Genomic DNA, 20580 nt, shown 5'->3' with positions numbered 1-20580 from the left:
TATAGACCTCTTTTTAAATTTACTACTTTTCTCTCTATTACTGCAATGATGCATTAAATTTTATTTATTATTTTTGTCTTTTAATTTTTTTTTACTTTACAATACTGTATTGGTTTTGCCATACATTGACATGAACACCATGGGTGTACATGAGTTCCCAATCCTGAACCCCCCTCCTACCACTCTCCCCATATCATCTCTCTGGGTCATCCCGTGCACCAGCCCCAAGCATCCTGTATCCTGTATCAAACCTAGACTGGCGATTCATTTCTTACATGATAGTATACATGCTGCATTAAATTTTAAATGTAATTATCTATTCAATTATAGAAATTCAGTTTGTTTTCAAACATACATCATTGTTTTTAGTCGACTGATCTTCACTCATATTGTCAGTCTTAAAAGTACTTGTTTAACATCCTGTTCTCATAATACCAAAATACTAAGTTTTTGTAGGGCTCATTCTACAGTCTTCTGTTTCTGCTGTGGTTCTCACTCATGAACTTTCTCTATATTCACTGTAATTGCTTTGATGGGTTGACATTTCTTAGAACTTTAAAGGTAGTAATAGCTTAAAGCCTGATTTGAAAACAGCCTTTCTTATAGATAAACTGATTAGTTATAATCAGTTATAATCAGAAGACCAGAGGATTTCCAACATGAGACAGATTTGCAATAAATTCTGAATTTGTCAGGTGGTGTGAATTGACTTCAGGCTTCAAGTTCACATGAGGGAGAGCTTTTAATCACAAATTCTCAGGAAGGATTTTTTTCTACCTCTGTTTAAAAACCTACTTGTGCAAGTAACGATTTTCTTGCAGTTCTTTGAGATGATGGCTTTTTTTAAAAATTTTTAAAAAAATATAAATTTATTTATTTTAATTGGAGGTTAATTACTTTACAGTATTGTATTGGTTTTGCCACACATCAACATGAATCCACCACAGGTATACACGTGTTCCCCATCCTGAACCCCCCTCCCTCCCCCCTCCCCATACCATCCCTCTGGGTCCTCCCAGTGCACCAGCCCCAAGCATCCAGTATCATGAGATGATGACTTCTTTATTCCTGCCTTCCCTGAGATTATGTGGCTTCTTGTAGTCCCAGGTTTACGTGGTGAGTCTATTACTAGACTTCTCACTTTGGCTTCATTTCCTGTTTTCCCATTCCTCATGCATCATGAAAAATCTAAGCTCAGTAACTGGCAGATAACTTCAAGATGAAAGACAGCTTTACTGCTCTGTGTACCTCTCTGGGTATCTGCTTTCACTAGGAGCTTGTTCTTTGAGCATTCCTTGATTTCTTTTCCATTCACTGACTTACTTAAACATATTTTAAAAGTTATACAGAATCTTTGTTTTCATTGGAAACTCAGGACTCTCCAACTTGCTTTGTGATGTTTTTACATTTTAGATTCTATCAACAGCAGATGTAGGTTTTTATATGGCAGAGGAAGACAGGTGGCTTCAGGATTGCTTCAGAATCACTGTAATTCTACTAAAAACTAATCAAGTTTGAAGGGCTAATTATCAGAAATACAGTGATATCCAGAAACCATAATGGCTCCTTTTAGCCTAAACTGGCTTTTTTAAAGCTAGAAAATGAGACAAAGAGGGCACTACAAAGAAGTGGATCCAGATGAACACTTACAGAAAGGCTTACAATTTCAAACAGTCTCCTATTTAGAACTAACTTTTACCAGTAATGGAGTCTTTTACATTAAAATTCAAAATATTTTTGATCACCCACATAATATATATAGATAGATTATTTTAAGAAATACATGCAAATACATAATATAGAGAGCATATAGCACCCTGACCACCCTCTCCAATCTCAGCCCCTTCTTCAAGTTAACCACAGTTTAAAAGTTTGCTGTGTCAGAGAGTGTTGCCTATGTTCTCCTTTAAGAGTTTTATAGTTTCTGGTCTTATGTTTAGATGTTTAATCCATTTTGAGTTTATTTTTGTGTATAGTGTTAGAAAGTGTTCTAGTTTCATTCTTTCTGACATAAATCACAACAGGATCCTCTATGACCCACCTCCCAGAATATTGGAAATAAAAGGAAAAATAAACAAATGGGAGCTAATTAAAATTAAAAGCTTCTGCAAAACAAAGGAAACTATAAGCAAGGTGAAAAGACAGCCTTCGGAATGGGAGAAAATAATAGCAAGTGAAGCAACTGACAAACGACTAAACTCAAAAATATACAAGCAATTCCTGCAGCTCAATTCCAGAAAAATAAATGGCCCAATCAAAAAATGGGCCAAAGAATTAAACAGACATTTCTCAAAAGAAGACATACAGATGGCTAAAAACACATGAAAAGATGCTCAACATCACTCATTATCAGAGAAATGCAAATCAAGACCACAATGAGGTACCATTTCATGCCAGTCAGAATGGCTGCTATCCAAAAGTCTATAAGCAATAAATGCTGGAGAGGGTGTGGAGAAAAAGGAACCCTCTTACACTGTTGGTGGGAATGCAAACTAGTACAGCCACTAGGGAGAACAGTGTGGAGATTCCTTAAAAAACTGGAAATAGAACTGCTTTATGACCCAGCAATCCCACTGCTGGGCATCCACACCGAAGAAACCAGAATTGAAAGAGACATGTGTACCCCAATGTTCATCGCAGCACTGTTTATAATAGCCAGGACCTGGAAGCAACCTAGATGTCCATCAGCAGATGAATGGATAAGAAAGCTGTGGTACATATACACAATGGAGTATTACTCAGCCATTAAAAAGAATATATTTGAATCAGTTCTAATGAGGTGGATGAAACTGGAGCCTATTATACAGAGTGAAGTAAGCCAGAAAGAAAAACACCAATACAGTATACTAACGCATATATATGGAATTTAGTAAGATGATAACGGTAACCCTGTATATGAGACAGCAAAAGAGACATAGATGTTTAGAACAGTCTTTTGGACTCTGTGGGAGAGGGAGAGAGTGGGATGATTTGGGGGAATGGCATGGAAACATGTATAATATCATATAAGGAACGAATCACCAGTCCAGGTTCCATACAGGATCCTTTGGGCTGGTGCACTGGGATGACCCAGAGGGATGGTACGTGGAGGGAGGTGGGAGGGGGGTTCAGGATGGGGAACACGTGTACGCCTGTGGTGGATTCATGTTGATCTGTGGCAGAACCAATACAATATTGTAAAGTAATTAGCCTCCAATTAAAATAAGTAAATTTAAATTAAAAAAAAGTTTGCTGTGTAAATGTCCAGAACTTCTATATCTATTCTTCATAGTCATATGTATACGTATACACAGAAAGAAATACAGAGTTTGTTCTGCTTTTAAAAAATATATAGGTGGTGTCTGCACATATTTTAAAATTCTAGTCTCTTGCTTAATAGTCCAGATGTATAATTCTGCATTAAATCACTTAATGGAGATTTTGCTTCACTCCCTCCAAACTTCCACATTTTCTTAGAGAAGCCTGATCCCATTAAGACCTTCAACTTGTGACCTATAGTTTTCTTTCCAGAAACAGAAATTTCTGTTATTGGTGCTCCAAAACTTCCCAGCTTTGGAACTTACTGTTGAGTTTTCCTTTCTTATTGCTGAGCCCTTCAATCTGGTAACTAATGTCCTTCAGCTGTGAAAAGTTTTCCTATTGTATTTCTTTGATAATTTGCTTCCCTTGGTTTTCTTTTGGTTTCCGTCTTACAAGGGGGTCCTATGCTCTGGGTGCTTAGTTTTCTCCCTCTTTTTTCCCGCAAAATCAGTTACCTCCCTTCTATTTTCCTTCTACCTTCCAATTGTATATTGATCTTCTAACCACCATTATCTACTCCTTTGTATTCTTCTTTTTTTTTCACTATCATTTTATGAGAAATCACTTAAAACATCATTTCTAGGAATCTGTCCCACAGAAATATACAAGCCTCCTTAAGAATATCTACACATAGTTTACATAAATATGTGTGTAAAACCATATCTTATGGCTTCTGCTGTTTTATATTTTACATGATTATTATATGTATGTACATAGGTATATGTGATTATTGCTACTACAGAAGAAAGTTGTTGACCTTTAATAATTAAATTGCATCCAGTGCCTGTCTGGATGCAAAAAATAATATTTTTTCTCATGTAAGTTTTCAGCTGTTCTCTGATCAACACATAATTTAATATTCAAAATGTATGGTCTCACTATAACTCACTAAGATGCAACGTGATTGGGAGAAGAAAGGAGTGGGCTCAGGAAGACAAAGTAAGGAAGCAGGAGACTGATTTCTGGCCTGGTCCCTTCACTACCTGTAAGTGGACCCTCTGGGCCTCTTTTTACATCTGCTAAGTGAAAGTGTCAGCTCAGCTTATTTCAAAACCCCTTACACTTCTTGCTGTCTATGTAATTTTCTAAAATTTTCTACCTTAGGATCACCAGAGTTAGCAATAGCTCTGTTATCCCACATTTGAATGATTATAAATTCAATTTGTCCGCAGTCCATGAACACATGTTTCCATGAATAATGAGAAGAGCAGAGCATGACACCAGAGTGTGAACACAAGATGTTGTCAGGTTGGTAGAAAACTCCTCTATTAAGTCAGGGCAGATTAATCAATCAGGGAAAATGCTGCTCCTGGACACTGCAAGCAAGCCTTCAAGGTTATGTAATCAATTTTTCAATTAATATGCTTCTCTGTCCTTTTAATTGTGTATAAATTAATAGCAGCTGAGAATGAATACAGAAAAGAACACAGAAGGAAGAAGAATGGAACAAACAACAAAATAGAGCAGAAATCACATTTATCTGACATCTGCACGACAGAGAAGGGAAACGTGGTCTGAAATCAAAGGAAGCTGGATTTTTCAAGCAGTAGGCATTATACCTGGGTATAATCAGGGTAGATACAGCTGTGTAGCAGGACACAGCAAGATGTGCTCATTTTAGAACATGTTTGCTGATGTCATAGTAGAAGTATGTGTATAATAGCATTTACACATGTTTTAAAAAAGTCAATGGATTAATCAATTTAAGAGACAGGTAATACACATGGTACAAAACTCAAATTGAGTAAGAGGTTATTTAGGGGCACTCATACCCTCATCATATTATAATACAATTTCACTGATAATAGGTTACTAAGTTCCAACACAGGCTTCTTTAGATTAGAGATATGTACCCAAACAATGAGTAAGTCTGCTTCTGCTTATATATATTAATACATGCAATATATGTAGAGAAAATATTTTAAATATATATAACATATTTAAATAAATAAATAATTATATGTATGAGTATGCATCATGGATGGATGGACAAATGGACTGCTTTCAAATCCACTGCCCTCCAGTTTCAAGAGATAAAAAAAAAAAAAATTAAAAAGAAAACCCATTTTCTATTTTACTCCTTGACATGTGAGTACTATAATTCCTAGATTAGAAATCTGTATGATAAAACAGTTCTCAATAAACAGTTCCGAGGTTTTTCAACTAAATTAGCTCTAATCCTTAGAGAGAATGTTCCTGAAAGCCAGAATCTTGGTAACACAATGATAGAAAGGCATTGAGGACCCATCCCAAGTGTCTTTATTCTTCATCTTGGGCTCTTATAAAATCTCACATAATAGCTTTTACCCATGTTAGTTTGCCAATAGTATTTAAATATGCAGGAATTGTAAGTATGTAAATGATCATGATAAAACTCTGGCCAACACACTTTGTATATTTAGGTACAAAGCTTAAAAAAAAAGAAGTGATTATTTCTGAAAGTTGCAGCTGAGCCACAGTTCTGGGGATTATGTCAGCATGGAGAGGAGACTGGCAGGCCAGACCGAAAGCTTTGCTGGCTTTGTGCCCTTGCTGGGACGCACCTTCACCTATGGATGCACCTACAGGATTAACCCCTTGAAATAACAGCAGAGAAGTGGCTGTCAAGAGCCAATCTTATTAATCTATTAGGAATATCTAATTTTAGAGCTGCTCTTAACAGAAGGATATTCTGAGCTCTTACATATGAAATGGGTATTAAAAATAAATTTCTGCAGAATTAAATTCAGCAGAATTGAGCATAATTTTCAGCCCCGAAACAGTAAACATTTCTTCTTCTAAAATAAGCATTTAAGAGGTTTTGACTAAAAATCTTGCTGAAGCATTTGAGCAGAGTTCAATTTGGCAGAGAAGTTGACGGGCGAGAACAGGGAAAGGCTCGTGCCACCCAGGCACGGGTGCCTTTTGTTCCTGTGTGACCTAACCTTCATGAAACTGTCTGTCATCCACCTCACTACAAACATCTCTGTGTCACAGCAAGTGCTCGGTCAGGAGAGGACATGGTGTCCAGGAAACCGGCAAACAGGTTAGAAAACTCCCAGGTGACCCATTCCTTTTCAAATGCCTCTGAGCGGCTGGCCCTGTACAGCACAGCGCCTGAGCTCCCTGCCTGTGACGTGGCTGTCATTTAAGTCACAGCTGAGGCACTTCCCCAAACCACTCTCCCTGGAGGTATAGGAGCTGTTCTTCCAATGACGCTGAGAGGAGCTGTGCTAGCCTTTCTATTAAAGGAAATGTCAGTTTCCTTAGAGTTGCTTCAAAAGTCCAGTTCCCTATAGGGTTAGTCTTATGTTTCTTGCATGTATCACTCTCTTTAGCTGAAGTGCAGTCTTTCAAGATGTTCTTCTTATTTTCAATTCTCCAAGATGGTGGCTAAATCTCTATAGATCATGAGTCTTCAAAGTAGAGGAAGAGTAGGTGGTGGCTGAGACCCACTAGGCTTCCCTTACATCCCACAGGTCTCTGCTGTGAAGGGGCTGCTCTAGGTTTTTCCATGGACTAATGGCTACTGCCCATTTGGGATGACTGATTGGTGGCTGCTGCTTTGGTCCATGGTCTGGACCAACTGACCTGGGGGAGCCACTTTGTCTTGTTCTTAAGCTTCTACCGGCCACTCCCACCACCACCATTTCCCATCACTGGGGCATTCAGAGACATCCCAGTCCTTCCAAGGCACACATGATATGGGAGCCAAGGGCTTTGCCCAGAATCTTCCAGATGCTGGCCCAGAGAGAGGAAATCAGAGAGGGTACATACACATCTCACCTCCTGCTCTGTCCTCACTGTCCTTTCCTTCCCCACAATTCCTAGGGTTGGAAAAGGCAGGCCCTCCTTTCCCCATGCCATATCCTGAGTCCTGGGGTGGGTGGTTAGTAAGGCTCTAGCCCTTCAGGACTGGAGTTAAAAGAAACTAAAGGAATTTGGAGAAATTCCTTTCTGTCTTGAAATCTCTCTTTTCCAAGATTTCTGCCCTGTTAAGTAGGGTCTTCTTCCTTGCTAGCATCTGGTCCCATCATTTAATGGCAAATAGATGGGGAAATAATGGAAAGTGAGAGACTTTACTTTTGGGGGCTCCAAAATCACTGCAGATGGTGACTGCAGCCATGAAATTAAAAGACACTTGCTCCTTGGGAGAAAAGCTATGACCAATCTAGACAGCATGTTAAAAAGCAGAGACATTACTTTGCTGACAGAGGTCCATCTAGTCAAAGCTCTGGTTTTCCCGTAGTCATGTATGGATGTGAGAATTGAACTATAAAGAAAGCTGAGTGCAGAAGAATTGATACTTTTGAACTGCAGTGTTGGAGAAGACTGTTGAGAGTCCCTTAGACTGTAAGGAGATCCAACCAGTTCATCCTAAAGGAGATCAGTCCTGACTATTCATTGGAAGGACTGATGTTGAATATGAAACTCCAATACTTCAGCCACCTGATGCGAAGAACTGACTCAATAGAAAAGACCCTGATGCTCGGAAAAATTGAAGGTGGGAGGAGAAGGGGACGACAGAGGATGAGATGGTTGGATGGCATCACCAACTTGATGGACATGAGTTTGAGTAAACTCCGGGAGTAGGTGGTGGACAGGGAAGCCTGGCCTGCTGCAGTCCATGGGGTCTCAAAGAGTCAGACACGACTGAGTGACTGAACAGAACTGAACCGAATTGATGCTGCACACTCATTAAGATATCCTTCTTCTGCTGAATATTGATTCATCAGATGAAAACATAACCCTGCCAACCACTTCCCTGGCAGTCATTTATTTGGTAATCTCATGATTAACTAGCCTGGATCATAGGTTACATGTGCTCACTCATCTCTTCTCAAGTGTCTCTTCCTTTGATTCCTGACATCCCTTGTTACTATTCCAGATTTCTGGGTACCTTCAAGTCTGGGCTTTGAGAAGAGGGTTAGACAAGCTGTCTACTGTTCCTTGCCTCCGGCTCATCCCACTCCTGTTTCACTTTGCGCCCACCTTTCCTGTGATCCCTACCTCAAACCCAGGGCACCAAAAACCTTCTGGTCACTAAACTCGTGACACCTGGTCACTGAAGTAGCGTCTACTCAGTTCCGTAAACACTATGGGTGACTCCCTTCATAGGGAAGCCTTTTATTTCTCTTGGTTTCCTTCCCAACTCACAGGATGTATATTTTCTGTCCCTTTCAGCTTTTTCTCCTCTACCAAATTTCTTAAAATGAAGAGTTGTCTGGAACCCAAGTCCTAGGGTATTTTCTCTTTTCCCTCTCTATGCCAAGGATCTTATCCATTCTATAGTTCAGTTCAACCTAGATTCACAATTCTCAAACATTTGCACATGTAGGTTATCTGGAGAAAGGGTGAAAACTTCAAGTCACTTAATCTTTTCTGGTTGAATGCCTTCTTCTCTCACCACCCTCGTGATAGCCTCATACAATATGCTGATGATAAAATAAATTGTAAATGAACAGGGTTGTAGTCAGAAAACAAGATGTACTAGGGTGTCAATTTGGAGTGAAAAACGTGGGAAGAAATGAGTACTGTTCCTCTGTGACTTGGACAAACCACGTTTACCTCCTGGGCTGCAGAGTTTAGAGGCCATAGGTGTGACTTATTTTTAGTTTTAATAAAAGATTGAATGAGAATTGTGCCAAGTGCATTTCATTTTCAAAGTCTGAGCTACTTCTTACTGGCTTGGAAGAAAAGGATAACATTGGAGTGAAATGTTTACCACAAAAAATAAAACTTCATCTGAAAGCTGTTATTTACCCCAGTAGTTTTCTATTTTATTTCATTTATTGTTACTTAAAACTGTTAGTAGAGACAAAAATGGCCTCTTTAAGCTAAATGAGGCCAGTGTTGGCTTAGTATTCACTATGGTGCAGTATTAGCAGTGGGGGGGATATTATGTTATAGCTGAGGCAGTTTTCCAGTGGAAGACATTTCTAAGTGGGTTAGAAAAATGTTGTCAATTTTTGGCTTAGTTTTGAGGGGGCTTTTCGGTCGCTCTCCAAATTTTTTATATGTGCAGAGCCTGAGAGTTCACAGGTCAAAAAGCAGCATTGACTCTCGTGGAGGAAATATAGAAAAAAGGTTTTAAAAGGTAATAGATCAATATATATAAAGAAGGCTGAGTGCTTTCAAACTGTGGAGAAGACGCTTCAGAGTCCTTTAGAGAGCAAGGAGACCAAACCAGTAAATTCTAAAGGAAATCAACCCTGAATACTCATCAGAAGGACTGATGCTAAAGCTGAAGCTCCTGATGTGAAGAGCTGACTCATTAGAAAAGACCCTGCTGCTGGGAAAGATTGAGGGCAGGAGGAGAAGGGGACAACAGAGGATAAGATGGTTGGATGGCATCATTAACTCAATGGATATGAGTCTGAGCAAACTCGGAGATGGTGAAGGACAGGGAAACCTAGTGTGCTGCAGTCGAGTTGTAAAGAGTTGGACATGACTGAGTAACTGAACAGCAACAATATCAATGTTACATTTTAGTAGAAAGTTTAGTTTACAAAAGATGAGTAAGAATGTTTGAAAAAGGAGCTCTGCATAACTCTGACAAAAACTTATGCCATAAACAGTTAAGATTTGTGTCAGTGGTATGCTGGTCAATATTAATAGGCCATTCTCCTGGGGGAAAAATAGCCTGATTTGTAGCATTTCTTGATTTCTGTGGTGTAAGTATACCCCCTGTAGCCTATTTCAAGTTTCCAGCATGATGCTCCTGAACTGAGAGTTAGGAAGAGGTGTGTGGTAGGAATCCTTTGTAGTGATGCTACAGCCACCATAGATGTCACTTACCTCCAGGGCACAAACGACAAAGAAATGTCTTACCTAATTAGCAATGGTGACTTTGGCATATTTATTTCTTTTGTTTTTTATCCTTTTCCTTTTTCTCTTTTTTATACATTGAAGTACAACATTGTTAGTTTACAATGTTATGTTAGGTGTATAACAAAGTGATTTATATATATGTATATGTATATTCTTTTTCAGAATCTTTTCCCTTGTAGATCCCTTTGCTTTTAGTATGATTTAACTGTAAATTTATATAATTTATTTTTTCCCTGGTGGCTCAGAGGGTAAAGGGTCTGCCTGCAAAGTGGGAACCCTGGGTTTGATCCCTGGGTCAGAAAGATCCCCTGGAGAAGGAAATGGCAACCCACTCCAGCATTCTTGCCTGGAGAACCCCACGGATGGAGAAGCCTGGTAGGCTACAGTCCACGGGGTCACAAAGAGTCAGACACGACTAAACAACTTCAATTTCATGACTTCACTTTCACTTTCTTTTCACTTTTTCATAGTGTTTGTGTTTAACAACCAGCTCATGGAATCCCTGGAAAAATTTTAAATGAGTTCCTGTGAGCTAGTATAATCAACTCTAGCTCACTGATGGTTTTTCCTCAGAGAAAAAGGAAAATTAATATTAATATTTGCTTAAGTAATATTACTTAAGCAGTCCATCTTAAAGGAGATCAGTCCTGAGTGTTCATTGCAAAGACTGATGTTGAAACTGAAACTCCAATACTTTGGCCACCTGATGTGAATAGCTGACTCATTTGAAAAGACCCTGATGCTGGGAAAGATTGAGGGCAGGAGGAGAAGAGGACGACAGAGAATGAGATGTTTGGATGACATCACTGACTCAATGGACATGGGTTTGGGTGGATTCCTAGAGTTGGTGATGGACAGGGAGGCCTGGTGTGTTGCGGTTCATGGGGTTGCAAAAATCTGGACATGACTGAGAGACTGAACTGAACTGAAGCAATATTTAATTGCATTCAAGTTATGAGAGGTGGACACTTCGCTTTAGATGTTTTTTTTTTAGCTTGTTAATTTTCCAGGACCCTATGTTATATGTTAATAGACCAATAAAATACAGGAATTAAAATCATGGATTGCTAGATCAGTAGGTGATAGCTTTCTGCATGCATATATTAACTGAGTGTGAGGTATATATCTCCTCTCAGGGAAAAAAAAAACACAGAAAAAAGATATTTGTTTTCTGAATGATGTGTTTTATGAACTGAACTGTGTCCTCTCAAAATTCATATATTGAAGCCTCCAACATACTGACTGTATTTAGAAATGGAGCCATTGAGGAAGTGAAGTGAAGTGAAGTTGCTCAGTCAAGTCTGACTCTTTGTGACCCAATGGACTGTAGCCCACCAGGCTCCTCGGTCCACGGAATTTTGAGGTAAGAATACTGGAGTGGGTTACCATTTCCTGCGCCAGGGGATCTTCCCGACCCAGGAATCAAACCTGTGTCTCTCCTGCATTGCAGGCAGACACTTTACTGTCTGAACCACAGGGGAGCAACAAAGGTTAGACAAAGTCATAAGGATAGGGCCCTAACCTGACAGAACTGGTGTACTTATAAAAAGAGGAAGATGCACAGAGTTTCTCTCTCTCTCGAGTGCTGGGTAAGGACACAGCAAGAAGCCACTGCCTACAAGGAGACGAGAGGCCAAGAGGCCTCACAGGAGCCATCCTTACTGGTACCTTGATCTTGGACTTCAGACTGCAAAACGGTGAGAAAATTATTTTCTCTTATTCAGGCCACCCTGTTGGAAATATTTTGTGATGGCAGCTTAAGCTAACTAATACAACATTAAATGATGAAATTATGTGCAACTCCACAGCAGCTGCACGATCCTTGCACCACAGGCTTTTTCATAATGTCATGAGGAGTTCTTTCCCATCTGCTCCTCTGCTGGACAAACTCTGACTTCATCCTGTAGGTCAGGGGTTACCAGCTCTGGGAAACGTTCCTAGGTTTCCCCAGGAAGAGTCAGCCCTTCCTCCACTATAAACAGCTCTATTATAATGATGATAATAAGAGTTTGGTCCCAACACAAATCCTTTGTAGAAAGGTAGATTATACATTAGAAATCCAGATTCAGCATGTTACCTTTCTGGGCTGTCCATATGTTAGCCACTAGCAGCATGCAGCTGTTTATGATTAAATTTAAATAAAATTAAACATTCAATTCCTTAGTTACACTAATCACATTTTAAACATTAATTAACACCTGTGGCTACTGTACTGAACTCTGGGACATGGAAGATTTCCATCACTGCAGACAGTTCTATTGGATAGGGTTGCACTAGACTGTAAGCAATTCATGGTGGGGCCAATGTGTGTGTGGTAAGGCTTCAATCTTATTACATAATTTTATTTTCCCAGCATGTAGCCCGGTGCCTGCTATGCAGTAGCATTCAATAAATAATTGAATTAAAAGAAAAAAATTGATGCTATTTTCATAGTTGTAGCTCCTTAAGTATTCATGGTCCCTAGAGACCAGAGAAATGAACACACATATAAACATTTATTTTTATTACTGACAAGTAAATGAAAACTAAGCAATTTCATTTCCCTGGGATGAGAACACCCATATGCAGCATTAAGATATAATTATAGAATTTCTCTCTCAGGTATTCATGTAGCAATCTATAGCTGTTAACTCAGAAGCCCAGTATCGATTCTAATTTCTTTTTTCTAGGTCATCTATGCTCCATTGTTCTATAACTGACCCTATGGACTCATTAAATCTTTCAGCACGATATTTATGCAAACCTATTTAATAAGTCCTCCAACACCTTGAATTCTCTGGATCTCATACCTATTATTTTAGTGGCAAACTTCTGAGTTTAATTAACTGTATTCTTCATGGACTAAAGGAGACCGTAAAAAGTCATGCAATTGGTACACAACTTTCAGACAATCTCTTTGCTGCCACATTTGAAGATCTCCAAAAAGACACGGAATAACCCTTGGGAATCTCTTTGGGTATTTAGATATTCTACCTCTCAGAAACTTTTCTTTCTTGCTTAAATCTTTCATAATTTAGCCCAAAGCAGTTCTCCTCACTCTAACTCCAGGGCAAAAGGAAAACAAGAGCCCCCCTGTCCTATGCTCTGGAGAAACCCCTTTCTGTGCTTTAACTCAGACATAAACATTGGTCTGATCAAAAAGTTCATTTGGGAACTTTCTGGCCAACCCAAACAATCTGAAAGGAGATATTGCCCTTCCAAGATGTTGCTTTGGATTTCTTAGTAATCTCGGGGTAAATAGTAGGACTGAGTAGAAATATTATTTGAATAAAAAACTGAAAGCCATAAAAATAATTCTTTAACAAGTACAAATAGACCACAGAGCAGAGCTGTGTGTGGACCCCAACTCCTTTCTCATAATCCAGGATACGACTTTCCAAGTGGGAGAAGTAGGTAAGTTAACAAGGATGCTCTTCTAGAGCTGGGCAAAGAGAAGGATTTAAGAGGAGAGAGTGTGAAGAGATGAGAAGAAAGGTATTGTCAAGGGAAGCAAGCCCCCTCAGTCTCTGGTTGGTTTCAGCATCGACACACACAAGCTGGGTGACTGTGAGTGGAGATACGGGGAGGAGGAGGAAAGACAAGATTGGGAGGAGGTAAGGATGTCTGACCTCAATCCCAGTGCTTTAAGGAGCAGGGTGGAGGGTGTTCAGCAAGCATGGATCCTTTGAACGCACTCCTGCAGGCCCCACCATGTCTGATTCCCTCCCACAACCCCCGGCTACCATTCCCACTGGGTGCATCAGACACAGAAAACAGCTACCCATACCTCAAGGACAGGTTTCCTGGAGATGAGGCCTGTTTTCACTGGGCTGGAAGTTTTCTAACATCTAATCCTGGGAGAGGTTCTTCTCCAAGACATTTGTTAACAACAAGTGATTTTGAGAAACTTAATGTCCTGCCAATTCCTCTTGCTGTGACCAGTTTGGGGACTAAGCCCTGGTAACATTTGGTGGTTATTTGTAGAGGCTGGGGTGTGCCACCAGCAAACAAAACAGGCTTTGTTCCACATGACTGGCGTCTGGCCCTTCTAAACACCCAGAGACATGCTTCTTGCAGCAGAGAGGCTGGGAGTCTATCCATTTTACAGATGCGTATACTGAGGCACAGATGGTGTGCCCTTATTGCTTGCCTGTCCATGAGATGTTAGAAAGTGATATCACACCCCGATATCTAGATCACAAAATCATAGTTTCTGATATTCATTGGGGAGGCTGAAAGATTCAAAACATGGAGTCTCCAAGGCTTGACACTTCTTGTATGACTTTAATAAAGTAATTAAACTTTCCAAACTTCACTCAACTGTATAATGGCAAGAATAAGAGGACACATGTGATACATTTTGAAGGTGCTGGCAACATCGTAAGTACTCAGTAAATGCTGGTTGTTCTTGTTTTCATTATTTAAGTGTCAGGAAAAAATGTTAATGTGCTTCTATGGCCTTGAATTGCTCTTTTTTTTTTTTTTTTTAAGAGTGGGTAAGAACTGTAGTTTTTGTGTTCCCTATTAAAAATAGGCATAAGTGAAAGAAAGTGAAGTTGCTCAGTCATGTCCGACTCTTTGTGACCCCATGGACTGTAGCCTACCAAGCTCCTCTGTCCATGGGATTTTCCAGGCAATAGTACTGGAGTGGATTGCCATTTCCTTCTCCAGGGGATCTTCCCGACCCAGGAATCAAACTCGGGTCTCCTGCATTATAGACAGACGCTTTACTGTCTGAGCCACCAGGGAAGTCCAAATAGGCATAAAGCAGACACTTAATGTAAATTTATGGTTTAAACAAGATTAAAGCAAGATTGGTTTAAGCAAGGTTAAAAACAAAAAGGATGTTTTCTCATTGTATGTATGCATTAACCTTTAGGTAGAGTTATAAAATGATCAATTTAAATAATAACAATAATAATGAAAACAAAAAATAAATAAGTACATAAAATGAATTTCTAAAATGACAATGGTAAAGCTTTGGAAAACCATAAGTTTGCATTAAAATAGGCATAAAGCAGACACTTAATGCAAATTTATGGTTTTCCAAAGCTTTACCATTGTCATTTTTAGAAATTCATTTTATTTACTTATTTATTTTTGTTTTCAAAACCAAGCCAGGCTTCAGCAATACGTGAACCGTGAACTCCCTGATGTTCAAGCTGGTTTTAGAAAAGGCAGAGGAACCAGAGATCAAATTGCCAACATCCGCTGGATCATGGAAAAGCAAGAGAGTTCCAGAAAAACATCTATTTCTGCTTTATTGACTATGCCAAAGCCTTTGACTGTGTGGATCACAATCAACTGTGGAAAATTCTGAAAGAGATTGGAATACCAGACCACCTAATCTGCCTCTTGAGAAATCTGTATGCAGGCCAGGAAGCAACAGTTAGAACTGGACATGGAACAACAGACTGGTTCCAAATAGGAAAAGAAGTACGTCAAGGCTGTATATTGTCACCCTGCTTATTTAACTTATATGCAGAGTACATCATGAGAAACGCTGGGCTGGAAGAAACACAAACTGGAATCAAGATTGCTGGGAGAAATATCAATAACCTGAGATATGCAGATGACACCACCCTTATGGCAGAAAGTGAAGAGGAGCTAAAAAGCCTCTTGATGAAAGTGAAAGAGGAGAGTGAAAAAGTTGGCCTAAAGCTCAACATTCAGAAAACGAAGATCGTGGCATCCGGTCCCATCACTTCATGGGAAATAGATAGGGAAACAGTGGAAACAGTGTCAGACTTTATCTTTTGGAGGCTCCAAAATCACTGCAGATGGTGATTGCAGCCATGAAATTAAAAGACGCTTACTCCTTGGAAGAAAAGTTATGACCAACCTAGATAGCATATTGAAAAGCAGAGACATTACTTTGCCGACTAAGGTCCGTCTAGTCAAGGATATGGTTTTTCCTGTGGTCATGTATGGATGTGAGATTTGGACTGTGAAGAAGGCTGAGTGCTGAAGAATTGATGCTTTTGAACTGTGGTGTTGGAGAAGACTCTTGAGAGTCCCTTGGACTGCAAGGAGATCCAACCAGTCCATTCTGAAGGAGATCAGTCCTGGGATTTCTTTGGAAGGAATGATGCTAAAGCTGAAACTCCAGGACTCTGGCCACCTCATGAGAAGAGTTGACTCATTGGAAAAGACTCTGATGCTGGGAGGGATTGGGGGCAGGAGAAGGGGACGACCGAGGATGAGATGGCTGGATGGCATCATTGACTCGATGGACGTGAGTCTGAGTGAACTCTGGGAGTTGGTGATGAACAGGGAGGCCTGGCGTGCTGCGATTCATGGAGTCGCAAAGAGTCGGACACGACTGAGCGACTGAACTGAACTGAACTTATTTATTTTTGTTTTCATTATTATTATTATTTAAATTGATCATTTTATAACTCTACCTAAAGGTTAATACATACATACAAAGAGAAAACATCCTTTTTTGTTTTTAATCTTGCCCTATTTAGTGGTTTATATTTATTTAAAAAAATAGTTAACAGGGTTAAAAAAATGATTAGCCTGATCAGCTGCACCTATTAGTCTTTAGTTGATAACAAGAAATATATTTTTTATCCCTGAAGGTTTGCATTCACAAATTAAAAGATGTGAAATTTCAAGTGTTTATATGATGAATATTCTTGAGATCAGTTTCATAGCAAAAAAACTCATTCCTTCCAGCAAAGGTATGATAGTTTTAAGTACTATTACTTTTCATTATTCATTTTGTTTTTAACTTCAGTCTATCAATGGAGACACATTTAAGGTGAAGAAGGAACATTTAGGGAAATATTAAACTTGGTCCTGAGAGACTTAGGTAGGTTGATAAGAAGCCCAAGGAAAAAGGGTTCTGGGGCTCTCAAGGGAGAGAAAAGGACAAAGTTTTTTTCTACATTCACTCACCTTAGTCACAGAGATATTTCTTTTTTTTCTTCTTTAAGCCAAGAGCTAATGATTACACAGCAAAACAACTCATCTTGCTCGAGGGTATGTTTTTCTTTAAACTCTGTACCAATGATTATATCACAATAATATATTCTGCTTGAGGACATGTTTCTCCTTCTTAAGAAAGTGAAGTCGCTCAGTAGTGTCCTACTCTTCGAGACCACATGGACTGTATGTAGCCTACCAGGCTCCTCTGTCCACGGGATTTTCCAGGCAAGAGTATTGGAGTGGGTTGCCATTTTCTTCTCCAGGGGATCTTGCCAACCCAGGGACTGAACCCGGGTCTCCTGCCTTGTAGGCTTTTACCATCTGAGCCGCCAGGGAAGTCCTTCTTAAGAACCTTCCGACTAATCCTGTCATCTTAAAATGTAAATTGTAGAAGTAGATCTAGTAAGACCTTTACAAACTTGAGACATTCTTTTGATTTATTGTTAATAACTAATAGAAAAAATATAGAACTCCCTTGCAAAGGCAAGTGACAGGGCACTCTCCGTTCCCCTCTGATATCCGTGTTGGAAGCTTCCTCTGTCCTCTTTCACTAACAAAACTTCTGCCACACAAAAGCTCTGAGAGGTCAAGCCTGGTCCTTGATCCTGAAGTTAAATCTTCTTCAGAGACCATGAATCTGATATTCTTCACAGTAAGCTATCAGTACAAAATATACTTCCCATATACTGCTATAAAAGAAGAAAATTTTGCTCTTTTCCAAACAGAAAAAGTGTGGTTGTTTTAAATTTTAGCAATGAGATCTATTTTTCTATGGAAAGTATGAAATTGGCTTATTTTTATGTTGCCTTTTTATATGTGGGAAGCTAAAGGGGTCAAACTATGTGATTAGATAATTTTTTAATGTCCAAGTATTGTGGGAATCTCTCTCTCTTTTGAAAATAATTATTGTTGCTAAGCAGGAAGCTCACATTCTGAAGGGAAATCAAATTGTGAACCAGCCATTACAAGTCTGATGGAGCACAGTGACAACACTGTAACCTTTAAGTCTCTATTGCATTTGTTTTGAAAGACAAAACCTAAGTCATGTGTCTGTGACTCACTGCCATTCTGAGAGAATTCAATACTCTACCTGGGGTATTAAATGTTTCACAATAACTCAAAAATACCAGGACCAGCAAGTGCAACAAAAAAGCAATCCAATGCTTATAATAAATGACTTTAAAGGCAGCCTAAACATTGAAAACCCAGTGAGGAAGACTTCTTAAAGGTCTCCCAGACACCTTCCTGGGGAAATCTATTTACCCCTCCTACACCCCATCTTCCAATGTGAACTTTATCACAAGGTCACTTGTCATCACTGCTGGGAGGACATGGACAGAATTCATAGCCACGCTATGGTTTGACTCCCAAATAACATTCTCTGCCTCTCTAGTGTCACAGTCAATCAGTTCAGTAGCTCAGTCATGTCTGACTCTTTGCAACCCCATGGACTGCAGCATGCCAGGCTTCCCTGTCCATCACCAACTCCCAGAGTTTACTCAAACTCATGTCCATTGAGTCGGTGATGCCATCCAATCATCTCATCCCCAGTCATCCCCTTCTCCTCCTGCCTTCAATCTTTCCCAGCATCAGGATCTTTTCAAATGAGTCAGCTCTTCTCATCAGGTGGCCGAAGTATTGGAGTTTCAGCTTCAACATCAGTCCTTCCAATGAATATTCAGGACTGATTTCCTTTAGGATGAACTGGTTGGATCTCCTTACAGTCCAGAGGGCTCTCAAGAATCTTCTCCAACACCACAGTTCAAAAGCATCAATTCTTTGGCGCTCAGCTTTCTTTATAGTTCAACTCTCACACCCATACATGACTACTGGAAAAACCATAGCTTTGACTAGATGGACCTTTGTTGGCAAAGTAATGTCTCTGATTTTGAATATGCTGTCTAGGTTGGTCATAGCTTTTCTTCCAAGGAGCAAGCGTCTTTTAATTTCATGGCTGCAGTCATCATCTGCAGTGATTTCAGAGCCCCCCAAAATAAAGTCTGCCACTGTTTCTCCATCTATTTGCCATGAAGTGATGGGACCGGATGCCATGATCTTAGTTTTCTGAATGTTGCGCTTTAAGCCAAGTTTTTCACTCTCCTCTTTCACTTTCATCAAGAGGCTCTTTAGTTCCTCTTCACTTTCTGCCATAATGGTGGTGTCATCTGCATATCTGAGGTTATTGATATTTACACAGTCACAGTCAATAGTACAAAATAAAAAGATATCAAAGGGTCAGACTCTTGATTCGGCCAAAAAATTAAAACACGATAAAACATCATGAAGGCAGCGTAAAGCTTTTCCTTCCAGGTGCTTCTGCCAGAAGCATTAGATCCCTGCTATTCAAATGTGGTCCTGGAGATGCAGCAGCCAGGGTACCAATGGGAGTGAATCAGAAATACACATCTCAGATCCCATCCAGACCTCCTGAATCAGAATCTGCATTTTTTTTTTTAGGACCTCCAGGTAATTCATGATGCTCTGAGCTACAGCATCACTGTATGTGGCAATTGATGTAGAGGATGACCAAAAACTTATACCTCTTTCTCAGTAAAATAGCTGTTTCTCACTAATTCCTCAACATGTTTCTAAACTGCACTGCTTCACAGATCAACAAGTACTTTAAGACAAAACTATTATAACTCTCACTACAAATCTATTTTCAATGCATCAGAATAGAAGTTTGCTTTCTCTGTGATCATAACAAAGCCTCTTTTATCCCTGAAATGCACACCTGTTGCAATGGCATAGTTCATTTTCTTATTAGCAAATAGATATAATTATGTATTTCCTCTAGCAAGTTAAAGTCCTCTTTAATTTTCAAGCTTCAGTTCGTTCCAACTAGAAGTTCCTGGCCCAAGCTCCCTATTGGTGAGAGAGTTATAAGAGTTCTTGATTCTAAAGAATCAGTAAATCCTGAGATATCCTCTTAGGTCAAAGTACCATGCAGGGATACAACGACTTTTACTGGAGTTTTAAAAGGAGAGGTGTGATGAATTGAGTGGAGTGAGTCAAGAAGATTTTCTCAGAGTTAATTTAACCCCATTGGATTTTAAGGTCATAAGACTGGAAACCAGTGCTTTGAGAAGGAGGAATTTAAAACATGTTTCAAAAGTGGAAATAATAGTGTGAGCGTAGGAAAGATCAAGGACAAAGGGGGAGCCCGTATTGCAAAGAGAAAAACAAAAAGATGACAGAAGACAGCAATATGGAAGAAGGGAATTTACGACAGAAGAGAGAACAGTGAGGAAGCAGTAAACACCCAAGGAAGACAGGCGAAGATGAGAGACACAGCACCCACCCGACCACGGCAGGAAAGTGGTGAGAGTGTAGAGTGCGGAGCAGAGGTGCAGGGCCACGCACAGCGCCTGTAACCCGGACGGCCAATCGCCATCCTTCTCTTGAAAGTGCCCCCTCCCATCGTGTCCTACCTGGCCGGAAGGACACCGGTCTCACTGGTCATCACTTGAGAGCTTGAGGGTTGGGGGGAGTAAAGTTGGGGGAAACAGAGGGATCCTCATGGCAAGTTTCCGACAAGAATGAGGAGGAACCGTCCCC

General features: G+C 39.8%; 2 protein-coding genes across 3 annotated transcripts in view; both read right to left on the bottom strand.

The window, feature by feature from the left end:
• The window catches only part of LOC105613810 (M-phase phosphoprotein 6-like), a 29217-nt gene extending 20746 nt beyond the window's left edge, over positions 1 to 8471 (bottom strand). Inside the window, exon 1 of the mRNA XM_060397116.1 lies at positions 1 to 8471. This exon is cut by the window's left edge and continues 20746 nt beyond it. The gene's annotated coding sequence lies outside the window, so the exon portion shown is untranslated.
• The window catches only part of PLCB1 (phospholipase C beta 1), an 857274-nt gene that overhangs the window by 72993 nt on the left and 763701 nt on the right, over positions 1 to 20580 (bottom strand). Inside the window, exon 32 of one of the 2 annotated variants that reach the window (XM_060397115.1) lies at positions 1 to 20580. This exon is cut by the window's left edge and continues 20746 nt beyond it. The exons of the other annotated variant lie outside the window; for it this stretch is intronic. Coding sequence (XP_060253098.1) covers positions 20485 to 20580 — 96 coding nt within the window. The 3' untranslated portion in view covers positions 1 to 20484. 2 annotated transcript variants of the gene reach the window in all.

This window comes from Ovis aries, chromosome 13, assembly GCF_016772045.2.
Source record: "Ovis aries strain OAR_USU_Benz2616 breed Rambouillet chromosome 13, ARS-UI_Ramb_v3.0, whole genome shotgun sequence".
Classification (NCBI taxonomy): domain Eukaryota; kingdom Metazoa; phylum Chordata; class Mammalia; order Artiodactyla; family Bovidae; genus Ovis; species Ovis aries.
The sequence above is the reverse complement of the archived record's forward strand: the minus strand, read 5'-3'. Positions and strand labels throughout refer to the sequence as shown.